Raw genomic sequence first — 15,331 nt, forward strand, 5'->3', positions numbered from 1 at the left:
TGTGTCTCGGGAGCGAGCGCAATCATCAGCGGTGCGCAGTGTGCCAGCTGGACGGCAGGCTGCATTCCAGTATCAGGTTACTCGCTTTTCTTGTTTTGGTTTCGCGGACGCGCGCGCAGGGGCCATCTGTTTTTTTTGCGGCCGAGCTGGTAAAGTGCTTTCCTCCGAGACAACAGAGCCTGCACCGGCACCTGATCCCACAGCACACACACGCACACCGGGCCAGACTCTCGGAGCTCGACAGCCTCCATTGAAGTGCAGCCGCCAGCGTGCAGGCCTGCTGTGAAGGGCTACTTAAGGCGAGGCCCGTGAAAGGCCCGCCTGGCCTTTGTTCCTTTCAGGGACTGGCAGGTAAACACGTTGGGCCTTTTTTATAAGGCCGAGGTGAGTGCAGGAATGTTTTCACAAGACGAGGCTCCGGGTGTTTATCTGCCACCTGTTGTTATCCACCACCTCGCCATTGTTAGCGATGCCTCCCCCCCACTACCCTTCCCCCCACCTCATACCTCCCATCTAAGTACAGCAGGAACTCCTGGGCTCAGGGTTTTCCCCATATTTCTGGGTGTCAGTTCTTGGAGCAGACAAAGAGGTGCAACACAATCGCTCTCGTGCCAACAAAAGCACACAACTGGGGCACGAGGCTTATTCTCTTGTGCATTCCGCTTGGCGCCGCTGAAATAACGTAATTTGAGGGCAGTGTGCCAAAGGCCTTCAATGCCAACACTGAACACCACCAGGACTGCTCAGTGGGCAGAGCTTCGAAGTTTCAGGGCAATGTGTTACAGACCTTTGACGTCAGAACACTCGGGACGGAGGGTAGCCCACATGATTGAGCTTCTGGGCCCAACTCATTGAGATGGTGTAATGCAGCAAATGATGCCGTGGCGGTTGGAAATCTTTCGAGTGGTGGTGTGAAATACTTGCCCTGAATTACAGCGAACAAGAGAAGTCAGTGAGTCTAGCTTCTTCTGTGGGAGTTAGGAATGGGGGGGGGGGGGATTGGGGGGGGGGGAGATTGGTGTCCTCCTGAGAAATTTTGGAAAAAGAATGGGGTCAGTGTTTGAATACATTTTCTCAAAATCCATCCGTGTTCCAAGCTCATGAAGCCTGATGCTACCCAGGAGTTAACCTAATTTTTTTCCCCCCAAATGTGCAGTGGGTGCCTCCCCTCACCATATGAGAACAATTACCTCCATTGTGCCAGTGCCCGCAGTTTGTCATGGGTATGCCCCCTTGCCATTGGTGCATCATGTGTGTTCCATATAACAAAAATATTTCTAGTATGTCAGCAACATCATTTCGTTATGGTTGACTTACCCTATTCTTCCACTATGCCATAATTCTTCTCCTTCATGCAAAGGATTACATATAGTATGGCATCATGTCACCAGGGGTGTCCCTTATGCAAAGAATCACCTAAAATATGCCAATGCCAGCATTTTTTTATTTATGACCCTCATGCCACGAATAACTTCCAGGTGGTTAGCACCAGCTGCTGACTCACAAGTACAACACACTCGCACTACAATCTCAGTCACTCATGCTCACTCTGCATTCACTCGCCGATTCATGCGCACTCACTCACTCATACGTGTTCTCTCTTGTCTACATGTGTTTGACCTCGGAGTGCAGGAAGAAACACTTGCCACATACACAGGCTGCGCTGCTTTCCGTGCCAATGTAAGCATGCTGATTTTGTAATGGACCCCGTGTCAACTGGCTGATGATTCCATGCAGGTATCCAGTCTGCCTGTACGAAAAGAACCCGGAACAAGCACTGGCATAGCCAATATGTCTCGCCTTTGGGACCTTATAAGTGTTAGTTATCCAGTACAATATCCATGGTGCAACAACATCAACTGTTGCATGGCTAAACACTTATACGGTCCCAAATGCGACACCTATTGGCTATGCCAATGCTCGATAACACCTGCCAGCAGTATCTGGAATTATCAAGAAAACATCTCTCTAGTCTTATGGCCATCAAAATGGAGACTATCCTAAAATGTGTTGATCTAGTACACAAAAACTCCCAACACACTTCTTTCTGCAAGTCATTGTTCACAATGTCAAGGGCCCCCTAAAATTTGATATCAGAATAGCATCATGTTTGGCCAGATATGGAGCAAGAGTTGACCTGATGAGTTGGACCTCGAAGAGACTAATTGGTATCAGTTGCTGCCACTCCCTTTGTTTGCAATTTCTAGATGAGGGTCACCTTTTAAGGGGGCTTCGTTCTTGAAATAAGAACTAGAATCTACAGTGAAGTGAGCCCTGGTCGAGGCTAAATCTCCAAATCTTCAAGGTAACCATGAACTCCTCGTGCTAAAATCTGCAACACAACTGCTGCTGTGTTTAAAAACCCTAAGGGAATGGTTTGTAAAGTTTGAATCATCTGGCGAGCAATTGGCAACTCTGTAATACACATACTCTGGTACTAACCCTGCTAGTGGGGACTCAAAGGCCAATGTGCAGTCTCCTTAGCTACACCGATGAACGGCGCATCTTGCTTTGAAGACCATTACTTCGAGTATCTCGTCAACCGTAAGCAAAGCTTGTAAGAATTCTCCAGACCATTCCCTCAGTGTTAACCGAAATATTAGTACAAAAAAAGTTTTACATCCATGGTATCTGCTGCACCACTGCACTGCAAAAAAGGACCAGGTGAGTGGAAGTAGAGCCAAGAGTAGTAAAGATATATACCTCCCTTAATAGGGCAGTGGGAGGGGATTTACTGGATGCATTCTTATAAGATCGTATTTCGTACACAATATAGGGCATGGCCTTATTGGGCTCCAGATCTGAGGGTTAGCATGGAGCAATGTTCCAATGAAGTCCAATGTGGGCAATGGGGTAAGAAGACCAAGTAAACCACTTTCTACAGAACTGAAAAAAGCCAGGAGTTAGGTTCCGGTGATTAACTGGTGAAGGTGGTTGCAGGTGGTAAGAGCCAGCACTCATTCTTAGAGACTGAAGTTTTTATTATCAGACTTTGACTTAGAGCAAGGCAGAAAAGGGAGAAGAAATGAAGAGAAAATAAGAAAAGTTTGCTAAAAGGAGATGGGATAGATAAAACAAAAAAAAAAACTTGGGACCGCTGTAGGGTTTTTCAGCCACGCTGCTGTACTGCCAGGGAAGGCAGCATCAAAAGGCCCGCGCAGCAGTCCTGCTAACAATTGAGCACACTTCGGAAACCTTTAGAGACAGAGGTTAGAGGGAGGGTCCCACGCTGCAGTGCTGTGAAGACTTTGGATCAACTGGCTATGCACTTTGTTGACAACCGGTCTGGAGGGGGTCTCCAGGCTCCCACCGCAGTCTTCCTGCACTACATACCGATACCGAAGGGGTTTGTGTACTGTTTAGAGGGATTGTAAAACCTCTTTGGTTGCTCCACAGTCTGACACAACCAGTATGCGGTAAGCCCGGCTTCAATGCGCAGGATAGCGAGGCTGGGACACACGAGAACTTTAGCAAACAAAGCACCGAGCATCCATGGACCTCTGAGTGGATGCAGCCGCCAGCCGAGGGTAGGAGTGAAGGCAGGACATCTCCGGCAGGGAGGGGGCGAGAGGAAGAGAGCCGGAATGGAAGAAGAGAAACCATAGCAACATCTCCATCTTCCAAGCCCTCGCCACCCACCTGCTGGCAGCAGTGACGCACTTTGCAGCATGCCGTCTCCTGCGGCCCTGGAAGGTGAGCAAGCCCGAGAGCTCATTAAAACAACCCCCCAGCCGCTGTGTCTGCCTGCAGCCCCCCCGTCCGCCCGCCCGCCCGTGTCTGCCTGCAGCGCCGCGGCCAGCGCTTATAAATAGACGTTACGTAACAGCGCTTTGTTGATTCCGGCACTCCAGAGGGGAAGGACAAGTGGAACCTGACCTTGTTTTTCTCTATACACTGCGTCGAAGTCGAGCGAACTTGAGGTGTAGTTCACAGGGGGGTGTCATGTACCTCTGCAGTGCGGGAGCTGCCCCCTGGCCTGGGTTGCAGCCAGGGATGGGAGTGTCTGGGTGCTGCCAGGAGTCGGATGGGCCTCAACATTTTGCAAGAATGGTATGGGCATTTCGACAGGGCTCATCACCCTACCACCCTTTAGCGCCTATACAGAAAGGTATAAGTTAGTTTGTTGACACTACATAAGAGTTCCTCTGTCATTAGGTAAGCACACATACATTGTGGGTGTGCAAGAAACATACAGGGCCTGGCACAAGCCCATTGCTTACCTGTAGTGGGCTTGCCTGTCGCTTACTTATTGGCTCGCCTCTTATTCGCGTCCCAGCTGGCCTGGAGCATAGCCTCTTTACCATCTTTTGACACGCTTCCATCCTTACGCTGCTTGCATTTCAATCACTACTTTTCTGTTGTGTGAATCACTCCATGAGAGTCAGTGCTTTAAAAGGACATGATAGTGCAGTGCCGACTAAAGGATTTTGGGAGCTCTGGACAAGACAAATATTCCAGTCCCTGTTCAGAGCAATATTGACTTTGTACCCATCTTCAGCCAATTCAAGCCTTTCAATAAATAGAAGAAAATGCTAAAATATGCATTTAGCAGGATAACATAAGGTAGGTTAAGAGATGAAAGAGCAAGCTGAGAACGAATCCTTTATGAAGGGGGGGGGGGGGGGGGGGGGGGGGGCCTGGCGAACTACCCACTTTTCCTATTCTTTAAAACGCCGGATAGTGCCTGAAACCATCATATAGCCTTCTTGGCCATGCAGACAGCTTACCACGGAGGTTCTATCTACAAGTGAAATACGTATTCAAGTGGTCGAGTAAAGGCCCTTGCAGGACTTGAAGCGCAAGCAACCAAACTACCACGATCAAACATGTAGACTTGATAATCCAGAATGTAATCAGTTTTGCCTTTTGTAGATTTTAAAAAGTGTCTCCTGAGCTTTACTAAGACAGAACAAGTACCTTGTGGGCATCCACCGTGAATGCTTACCGTACACTTGCTCAAAGTGTCTAGAAAAAACAAAACCTATGAGAGAACACGCCCTACCTGTCCACTTGCAGGTACACACTGTACAACTACAGCAGTAGTAAACACTTCCAATATGGAAGAGGAATACTGTGGTCAAAGGAGATACACAACTAGCAAAAAAGGAAGGTTGTGTTAGGACTATAAAGATCCTTTACTCACCTTAAGGCCACATCTAAATGTAATGTCCAGCCGTGAAGCCCCCATCTGGGTTTTATGCCAGTTCTAGAAGCTCCTCCTTTGTGCTATGTTCAGTTCTAGAGAACAGCTCTGGAGCACTATGTCGAATTCTGCATCATTTTGAGACCACACAGTACCAGTGGGAAGTTTTGATTTGACACATTTACTACAACTAGATTCACAGCACTCCTTCTGTGTGGACCTTGTGGCTCACAGAGGGAGATAAAGCAGTTTGGTTTATAAACAAATACATCTTAAACAATAATAGTACAGGCTTTAATCCCGCTCAGAACAGGAGGCACAGGCCTGAATTTGAGCCTATCGGAACAGAAAGGGACTGTCCAGGAAAGCTTTCGAGGTCATTGCGAGCTCTCAGCATACAATAGGTGGTCCACAACAGAGTACAAGACGGAGCATAGGCCTTTAACCAAGACCAGGTGCTATTTAGCAAAAAGGCAGAGGGAACACAGTGGGGCCATAGGAAATGAAACACTAGTGACATGGGTACAAGCTGGGTGGCTGTCAGCAGCAATCACACCATAGATCCTGCTGCGTGATCAGTTCAGCAAGACCGAACCCACCTTAAATGTCCAATCATCTGCAAGGACTCCTTTAAAAGCACCTCACCTGGGAATCCTAGCTTCCTCGGGCCTGTGAGCCTCCAAAGAGTCTGACAAGCAGTTACCCAGTAAAGAGTCAACACCACTGGACCCAGTCCGTCGACAGAAAGAGGACTTACAGCTGCTAAACACTCTTCACGGCTGCACAGCCAATCAACATCTCAAGCGCTTCCAGAGCCAGCCCTGTGATGGTGTGCCCAACGAAGTCAAGGAGGCCACATTTTATCAACACATCCATCCGCCTCAATAATTGTGGAACTGGCTGACCAAATGGCTGGCCCTGCTCAGCACAATCACGGGTCATACTACTTTAAAAATACATTTTTTTAAACCTGGTACTATGTCAAACAATGTCCAAGGACATTCTGAAGGTGTTAATCCATCATTTGGTCTACAGACTACATGTGCTCGGTGACATGTGAAGATCGGCGAGCAGAGTTCTGTTGATCACAAAGATATAACTGCCTGTGGCCTCGAGCTAGATTCACTCTGATAAGCACCGTTAATGACACTTAGTTTTTGTGTATTTTACGCTCGTTTTCTATTGTATTAGTCTTTTAATTTAGAGATTATATTTCATGTGGATACATCATGGTTTTATGGACCTCGGGCTGAAATAAACTTACTTTCATACTGTCAAATTGTGCCAAAGCACACTCCGGCTTTCACATTTTTACTCCGATAACAATGTGTCTGTTGTGTGATGTCACCACAAAGTATTAACAGTTTATTGAAGCTAACCGGTAAATAAGATGTGCTCAAATGTATTTCCAGGGCTATTTGGTGATGTTAGTTTGTGTCTGAGTGGCTTTGGGCAAATAGGTGAACCCGGACCTCAGGAAACTGGGACCAGATGATGAGGTTTCAGTGCGTCGCAGGAGTACTGACTGATGACCGAGCACAGCACTGACCAAGCGGCTCAGTCATGCATGACACCTTCAGCTACTCCTGGCTTCTTGCTCATTGGCTTTCGCAACAAGGCGTGTGCTGCAATGTCCCCCATATGCTGCACAAGCCGGCTGCAGAAAGCCCTCCTGAAATACTGGGGAGTCCTGCAAAACATGGGAAATCTGGTCATCCCAGACAAGGACCTCGAGTGGCGACTATTTTTTCACATCAAGGCCCTTAAGCTACTTCTGGCGATGGCTGGGCTTCTATACATCATGACTGGTATCTTGCACAGATCAATGGGAAAATGGGTGCATCTTTTGGAAAAGTGGGCCTATGTGATATATTTAACTACTTTTTGTTGTGCAGTCCATTTCTTGTCAGATGACTCATAATTTACCAGCAATGACACTAGAGCAACACTACACCTAAACGTGAACAAAGGGGCTGTTCCTGAGACCCTGCTGGTAGCAAGTTACATTGCGATGAATGAATTCCAGGATGGTGAGACCATTAATACAACATCCAGAACACAGTCTGTAAATAGGCTGTATTTCAAAGGCACAAAATGATGCTGCAATGCATCGATGAGGTATATGGGACTTTCTAGCACACCGTGATTTTAAAATCACCTGGGGCTTTTCAACGTAGTCCATGCTGCTGAGAGAATGGGAAGCAGCCCACTTTCCGCCTAAACGATGGCTCTTTGCTGTACAGATAATGTCACAGCAGGCGTCATCTCCAACTCCTGGTGAGTATACGGGTAAGCTCGGCGCCTGGTTCTTTTCCATGAGTGGTATGAGATGTGAACCTCTTTTGCGTGCAGTCACTTACCCTCATTATCTGAGATTTTCATACTAAGGGATGGAAAAAAAGTCGAAGCCATCCATCTGCCCTTTCAATCTCGTAGACCTAAGAGTAGGAGCGCATTCCTTCTGGGAGACAAAGCATCCCTCCCACACCCTCATCCCCCTGGACTCCCGGATTGTGTTCAACTAAGCACGTTCACTGAGAGTTCCTTCTGCCCACAACACTTAAACAGTGACCAAGCACAACTCTTCAGGTGGATAGCGCCCATGTTTGGCTCTGCCTCCTTAGCGTACACCCAATGCAGCTTTCCCACTATCCACAGCCACTCCAAGAACTGCCGAAACCACCAAAAGTGCACAGAGAGTGGTGATTACATGACAAAGCCATGGGTCCCATCACCCCAGGGCATAATGGATCTTTCACACATACACTTTCACAGAGGGTCCATCAACAATGCAGAGACCGTTGGTCAGATTGTAGGATCTTCCTTAACCCTGCATGGCTATCAAATGCCAAGAATGTAGAGTGGTCCCCAGCTTGTTGATGGGATTTCTCGAAGCCACGTCAACTCACTGTAGTAAAGCTTTCTTGCATCTGCATCGGGCCCTCAAACTAGGTTCATATCTTTCATGCAGGACAATCGGCCATCCTGCTGCAGTGGCACCAGATCAAAGGTGACAAGTCTGTCAGCCCTAGTGCCACCTTCATCTACGGAGGATCCAGATGCCTCCTTCCTCAATCCTCTCCAATTATCAAGAAGGATGCTAACTAGAGGGGAAGGGGAAAAATACTGAAGATGATGTTGTCAGGGAGGAAAAAATAAAGAGAAAAAAGAACCAGAGGAAAAAACAAAGGAAGAGGATAGTAATATAATTAATAGTTGAAACATTTATAAATTGCAATGTATAAAACACATTCGTGGTTTCTAATGATTGTAAATAAGAAGTGTTACCTTGCCCCGATGGAACGGTACTTAATTTACCGACACAAGAAAGATGGCACGCTCAGTTGACCTGGTTAGTGTGAAGACTGGAAGCCTGCAGATCACTTCAGATGAAGGCAGCAAGCTCTTAACCCTTTGTGCCATCTTACTGGAGGGAAAACGGCAACCCAATGTAATCCTCAGTTTGAGGGGCCAGACTGTTCTTGTGAGGATAAACATTGAGTTCAGATTGAAGAATCGGTAGCCAGGATGTGCCCGGAACTTTACACACCATGGGTCTGTGGATGATGCACAATGCCAATATGTTCTCCGTATTTACTCCAACATTTCAGAGGACTTTAGCTTCCAGACACGCATGCAGAATGAGTCTTCCACTCCACAGCAAGTTCTGGCCGCGACTGAAAGTGTTCCATCTGATATACCAGACTTGTGACCCCAGTGAAGGCCCTTCTTGCTTCTAAGATGGGTGTGCTCTTTAACATCTACTGATCGGAAAACGGAGCATTTTATCAAAAATAAACCCCCAAATAGGGAAATTGCTTTTGAAAAATGAAAAAAAAAAAAAACTAAATGACCCCTCCTACAGTTTTCTCCCATGATGTGGGGTAATTTTTTTTTTCTGTCCCTCACCGCCAGGAAAGAACAGGTGGTATCCGACAAGGGAGGGTGGGAGACTGGGGGCGAAAGAGGAAAAATAGCATATGACCGTCCACTCTAGAGCGGATGGTTTATTTTCGATGGCACCTACTCCGTCACGCCATTGTTTTACACTGACTGAGTAAAATCTTAGTTGGTGTAAACCTTTGTCAACCCAACTCCGCCGCAACAAAGCACCAGTTTGCTACGCTTTAAACCAGCCCCCAGCTGCGGCTCTGCGAAACTGTGGAGGAGCTTCGCCCTACTGGCTTTCACGGTCAGCGTGGAAGGGAAGGGCAACAGCGGGTAGGGCACCGGGCATTTCGCGAATGACTAACTACATGAGGAAGTTCCTTATGTTTGATCTACCGGGTATTGATGCTCAATACACAAACCCAACAGGCAGGTAGATACAGTCCTACCAGGTATTCCACACAACATACTTGTGTGGCTAGTAGTGTGAGTTTTCACCACATCACTCTCATTGGTGTAGATAGATTTTTATACCCTTTAGGTCCTGACGAATCGCCCTTAGATTATTGATTAGGTGAGAAACGTGTTGACCATGCACACAAAAGAGCGCCTCATCCGAGACCTACATCTCAGCCCTGCACCTCTTGTTTTTCTTTTACTCAGGGTAGGAGACACTTATTAAAATAGTTGTTGCTGGTACTCCCAATCCTGTTTCAATTCACATATTCAACACACTTTTCTCATCTACACTCACCAGGCCCCTCAACCCCCACGGCACCAAATGGCTACTGGAAAAAAGATCTACGCCAAAGGGCCCCTCATCGTTCCCCCCGCACCCCACCGCTCTATCAGTGTTGGCCATTTCTGTCAGCCACAGAGGCCCACCTAATGCAAATCGGTACTGACCCTACTCCTCATGGAAACAGTCCATCTCGCATCCTGTTCACCACACACACACACAACCCCGTGGTCCACTGCTTTAGAGTTGGTAGATTTGAGAGTCACGATTCACAGCCCCTGAATCTCACTAAGCTATGACGCTGGGTGGGGGGTGGTGGCACCTGCCAGCGTGTAGGCGCTTCTGCAGACGTTTCTGGATGCACAAGGTAAGCAATCTGTGGTTAGGAGCATCCATCAGATCAGCTACCTTAGATTGGGTTCATGACCCACGGCCATGTACGGCGGTGTTGGCTCTGGACACATTGCTGCCGTGGAAGCGGTTAGCCGAGGCTTACACGGCAGGCGACAGTGGAATCTGCCGTTTCTTTGCAGGATCCGTCCCTCTTAATTAGAGAACCGTGCAGACTGAGCCTGGTGAAATATGCATCCATTAGTTGCCGGCAAGGACAGGAAGAGATCAGACGGCCCCTGTACGCCAAAAGTCGTCTGGACACCGCGGCAATGACGGGGGTAGAGCCGAATCATTAGACAGCGCACGGGGAACAGTGCTTTCCCAAAAACACACACCGGGGGAGAGCGAGTGGTTCTGGCAGCCGGCCCTCCCTGACGCAGTGGTTTCCCACGCACTCTTCCTGCTGCCGTCTAATGGCGTTTCCCACACAGAGGAGGGCTAGTCACCCAGAGGCGCCTCGGTGTTTGTGAGTTCACAAGTGCTGCACTTCAGCCGCGGGCACGCGCGTGCGGACTGCAAGTCACAGGACATAAGTGAGACATGCATCTCATGGCTGTAAGGGCGCGTGCACCACGGGCAGAATCCTACACTTTACAAGGAGTGGATATCAGAGCAGTCATAGAAGACATTTCAACTGCCAGGCTATCGCGATAGTGGCCTATATTCCCGTTATCTTGTTCCCCCTTCTCATTTCCCTATCTCTCCTGCCCCGGTGCGCTTTGAGACCACCTTCCAGTGGCGTAAAGCGCTACATAAGCAATCACCAGAAGCAACGCTCCGAGCCACATGGTTCATTGTAGAAAGTCGGGGTACCCAAGAGCAGGATCCAGTTAACTCTTACACTTTTTTACAGATAACAAACGGGCAATACGTCACCCTCTAGACAGGGGGGGGGGGGGGGCAGCATATTGGTGAAACCAGGCAGTGGGGATTTAGCAAGGGGGGCCTGCTTTTCGTAAGTTTTGTATACTGCGATACTCAGACTGCTTTCACACACACGAGGGAAGGGGGCAATTTGTGCAACGTTTTGTTATCAAGGGACAGCCTAAAATATAAGCGAGCAGGCTTATTTGCATACACGATGTACTGTGACGTCACACAAACGGATGCCATAATTATATGCCCGTTATTTAAACGCGAGTCTAGTTTTCAGAAACTATGGGACACGATATATATTCCTGTAGGAAGAACTTTATATTCGCTCTGGTTAAGGTTGTTTCTCAAACTGATTTTTAATGCAATCTATATATTATATCTCAACACTGAAACATACATTTTCTTAAAGTTGGCTGAGTTGTGCATGTACTGCCGACAGCTGTGGGACCTTCAGATCCCTGCATGTTGAGCTGAGCCTTATACCCTACCATTTATCCGAAAAGTTTATGCAAAACATTATGAAACAATATGATTAAATGCGCATTATGATGAAATATGAATATGGTCACATGCAAGTAGTTTTTCTGGTGTTACAGACTACTAAATTTACAGACTACGAAGTACCAACTGAGGGCGAGGCACGTAGAGATGTCAAACCCCAGCCCAACTCGCCTCTTGTGGAACTTTTCAACCACTCACCCCCAGTCAAGAAATCTGGGTTTAAGCCATCGTTCTTTTGCTCACTATGCCACCCCCGTTTGGACCAAGCCATATGCAAATCACTCAGGACCCTGCTACTCATGGGAAAGGGGCCAAGGGAAAGCCCAGACGTTGGTCCCGTGCTCACTGTGCCAATGGATTCAAGCTAGCCGGGGTGATTCCCTGAAACCGGTCCTAGGATGCTGGTTTCTGGTCCAGGGACAACCAGGGCCAGACTAGCCATAGCGGGCACCGGGCGTTCCACCCGGCGGGCCGCCTGCTTGGGGGCCGGTTTTGTTACCGGGGGCGGGCAATATCAGCCCCCTGTAACAAAATCGGCCGAATCCAGCCCTGCAAACAGCTCAGCCGCACCCCCCTCGTCCCCCCTAGGGGGGCCGGCCGACCAGTTTACCAGGGCCGGTTTCGATTCCCAGTCCAGCCCTGGGGACAACCTGACCTGGTAGTACAGGCCGGACTGCTCCCATAAGGTGCAGGGTCAAGACTGATTTGCATGTGGCTGGAACCAAACTGGGGTGGCATAGTGAGCAAAAGAACAATGGATTAAACCAGAGTCTCTTGACTGGGGGTGAGTGGTTGAAAAGTTTCAGCACTCCATCCATCATTTTGTTGTGTTCGCTAGTTTAGAACCAATGGCAGGACAACTCTGCATATTTGGCACACTATCCCCTGTGGTTGATACTACTCTAGTTCCACAGAGACCTTAAGATAAGGATCCTGCAGGCATTCTTTGCTCTGAGCACAGGTCAGTGTTCTTCACTCTAGATTGTGACCCAAGCAAGGAGCCTTAAAATACCCCAACAATTTAGAACAAGAACTGCAATCAGGAAGAGCTGTGCAAAGTTGGTTCAGGACCTGCGGTCTTGGTGAGGTGGCTCATGAAGTACACACATTAGACCATGAACATTACGAGTGAAAAGAAAAACAATGGCGTGGCTACCTGTATTGATGTATTCCCTCCTTCCAGCAGTGCAATGGCCAGCAGAATGCTCTCGTGAAACACTCGGTCACTAGTCGCGTTCATAATCAGGTCGATGACCAGGTCGGAGGCACCTTCCTTATCCAAGTGGCACTGGACATCCGCTAGGGTCATCTCACTGCGGCACAGTGAGGTGGAGCCAGAGCCTCCGCCTACAATACAAAGACATTGAGAGTTCTTAGCCAAGGTAAAGGCCGGATTGTGCATTGGCAAAGCTACAATGGGGTCTACGCAGAAACAAATACTGTCCTCATCAGAAGAAGCCCTTGTCACGTGCTTGCAGCACACAGTACCGGAGGACGGCGATCAGCCTCAAATGGTACCTTGAGTATCGAAGCAATAGCTATGGCCAGGGTCATGAGACCGGAAGCACCCAACCAAACTGTCCTCAGAAGAGTGCATGCAGTGCACTGAATGGAAAGGGTGCAGATGTGTATGGAATGAGCAAGAGGGCTTGACCTTCACTGCACAGCAGGGGAAAGACAAAGCTAAGTGTGCAGTTTCCACCTGCTTGAGAAATACATTTACCATAAACACCATAGCCATAGTAAACCGGCTAGTGAAAGCACAGACATGGTTTAGATCTGGTCCCATGTCATTTAACCGCAAAAGATGCGGCCAAGAGTGGAGGAGCAAGTGAAGCTGTGCTGGTTCCAGTACTGTGTACACAGACAATGCAGCAGCTCAGAAGAAGCCGCTGACAGACTGGTATGCATAGAAGCAAAGGAAAGATGCAGCCTGCTGCAAGTCCCTTACCATAAGTAAGAGTGTCCGAGGTGACATGCACTGTACATAGATGGACCTCTGGCACTAAATCGGACAGTGCGGTGTGGTCAACGTGCTAAAGTTGGCTCCGGCTCTCCTTTGAGACGGCAGCAGGTTGAAGGTTCAAGACTCAAGGTTGAAGGGCATCGGCCAAGCCATGCAAGGTGTTTGGCAGGTGAGGCATAGACGAGTAAAGTTTCTGCAGTGAAACAGTAGAGGGTGCAGCAAAGCAAGAGCAGGTGGAGGGCTAGGGTAGCCAAGCCGCATAAGCCTGCTGGCACTGCAGCTGGGTAAGTGAACTTTGGCACACCCGTCTGAGCTGTGGTGGTCTGCCACAACTAGATGGGCGCAGCAAACGGAGTAACAGCTCCGGAGTAAGTGGATTGGAAGAGCCATCCCTGGTATCGGCAAATAACTATGGAGTGTTAAACAAGTTACATAAGAGGAGCACGGGCAAAACCAAAGAACCTGCACAGTTCTGCCACAGCACTTGACTCGTGAACAGCTGCAGGTCAATACACCTCTCACAAGCACAGCGATAAACTCACGACCAGCAGTGCACATGGCCTGTGATATCAACCGCTTCCGGTGCACCTCACCCTACGTATGTTAGTTTCACAATGGGGTGGCACTCAGCTGAAATCAGAACATTTAAATAAAGAAGCTCAACATGGTTGCATCAGATGAACTACTGCAAGCAATCGGTCAGTCATGGGTGCTAGTGCCCAGGGTGCCTACCTCCAGGGCCTGCCTTGAGGGGTCCTCCAGGAGACAGCGGGCCATTGCTGAAGCTCGTAAGGCTCTCTCTCCGTCCTGGTGGTCTGATGTTCCCATGGTATCGGTTCACCAAAATCTGCCGGAGCGCCTCACCCTTCAAGCAAAAAAGGGAAAGAATGAATAACGCCAAAATGCAAGACCCGGGGAGGGGAGAAGCCTTCATTGCAGTCACTCAGTTCACTTTTGCGGCAGGAGTCCTATCGGGTTAAGGTGAAAGCCTCTGTAGGTCCACCCTTGAGAGGCTGGATGACGATACCAGACACTTTGATCAACAATAGTAAAAATGACTTTATCAAAGCTCGACTAACCGTGCTTCAGTAAGCCTGGAATATTCTACTATGTTTATTCTACCAACTTTTATTAGCCACAGTCTTGTACCAACATTTATTTACCAACATATCAAGACTCACAATTTCAGCTTTAATCCACACTCGAAATTCACCCTTAATAAATACGAAGGGTAGAAGCTGCACTGACCTTTCACAGTAACCCTACTAGTTTTTCCTCAACACAATTTTACTTCTGCCCCCCTTCATCAGTCATTTGTAGTCTCCCGTTGCCTCGGAATAAGGGCAGCTCCTTAAAGCACCAATCTGCACAGAGCGCTATGGACACGCCAGGCACCCTGCTTCCAAAGGCATAGGACAAGTGCCACTGAGGAGCAGGGTAGCTTCTCAAACTTACCAGGTGAAAAATCAACATTAAAAGAAGCATCCATAAAAAGTAGCATATATTGTATTATTTAGTAATCACCATTGTAATTCCTGCTTTTGGAACAATCTAACAAGTCGGTATAATCACAGGTGGGGCATCCATGGGACGGAGGAGCACGAAAGGGACAATCAAACTTCTGATTTCACCTGCATTTATTGTGCCATGGAACAGCTGAGCTTTGGCACCCAAATGGGCAATCAGTATTAAGGACATCATCTTCTGTTTGAGATTAAACTCACTGGCCAGCATCTTCATAGGTCACCCACAAATTGATTAACCGGAATGAGTCGGATGTAAAGAATTACATTTACAAGACAGATAACTAACATCGCGTCCATAC

The 15,331-nt window shown here is 48.2% G+C and overlaps 1 protein-coding gene across 5 annotated transcripts in view; it reads right to left on the reverse strand.

Annotated features, from left to right (window-relative positions):
- ITPR1 (inositol 1,4,5-trisphosphate receptor type 1) overlaps window positions 1–15,331 on the reverse strand; it is a 1,957,366-nt gene that overhangs the window by 627,960 nt on the left and 1,314,075 nt on the right. For all 5 annotated transcript variants that reach the window (XM_085624511.1, XM_085624509.1, XM_085624508.1 and 2 more), the window contains 2 exons: window positions 14,239–14,371; window positions 12,697–12,887 (listed from right to left, as the gene is read on the reverse strand). In XM_085624511.1, the coding sequence (XP_085480637.1) occupies window positions 12,697–12,887; window positions 14,239–14,371 (324 nt within the window). The remainder of the gene's footprint in view (window positions 1–12,696; window positions 12,888–14,238; window positions 14,372–15,331) is intronic.

This window comes from Triturus cristatus, chromosome 9, assembly GCF_964204655.1.
Source record: "Triturus cristatus chromosome 9, aTriCri1.1, whole genome shotgun sequence".
Classification (NCBI taxonomy): domain Eukaryota; kingdom Metazoa; phylum Chordata; class Amphibia; order Caudata; family Salamandridae; genus Triturus; species Triturus cristatus.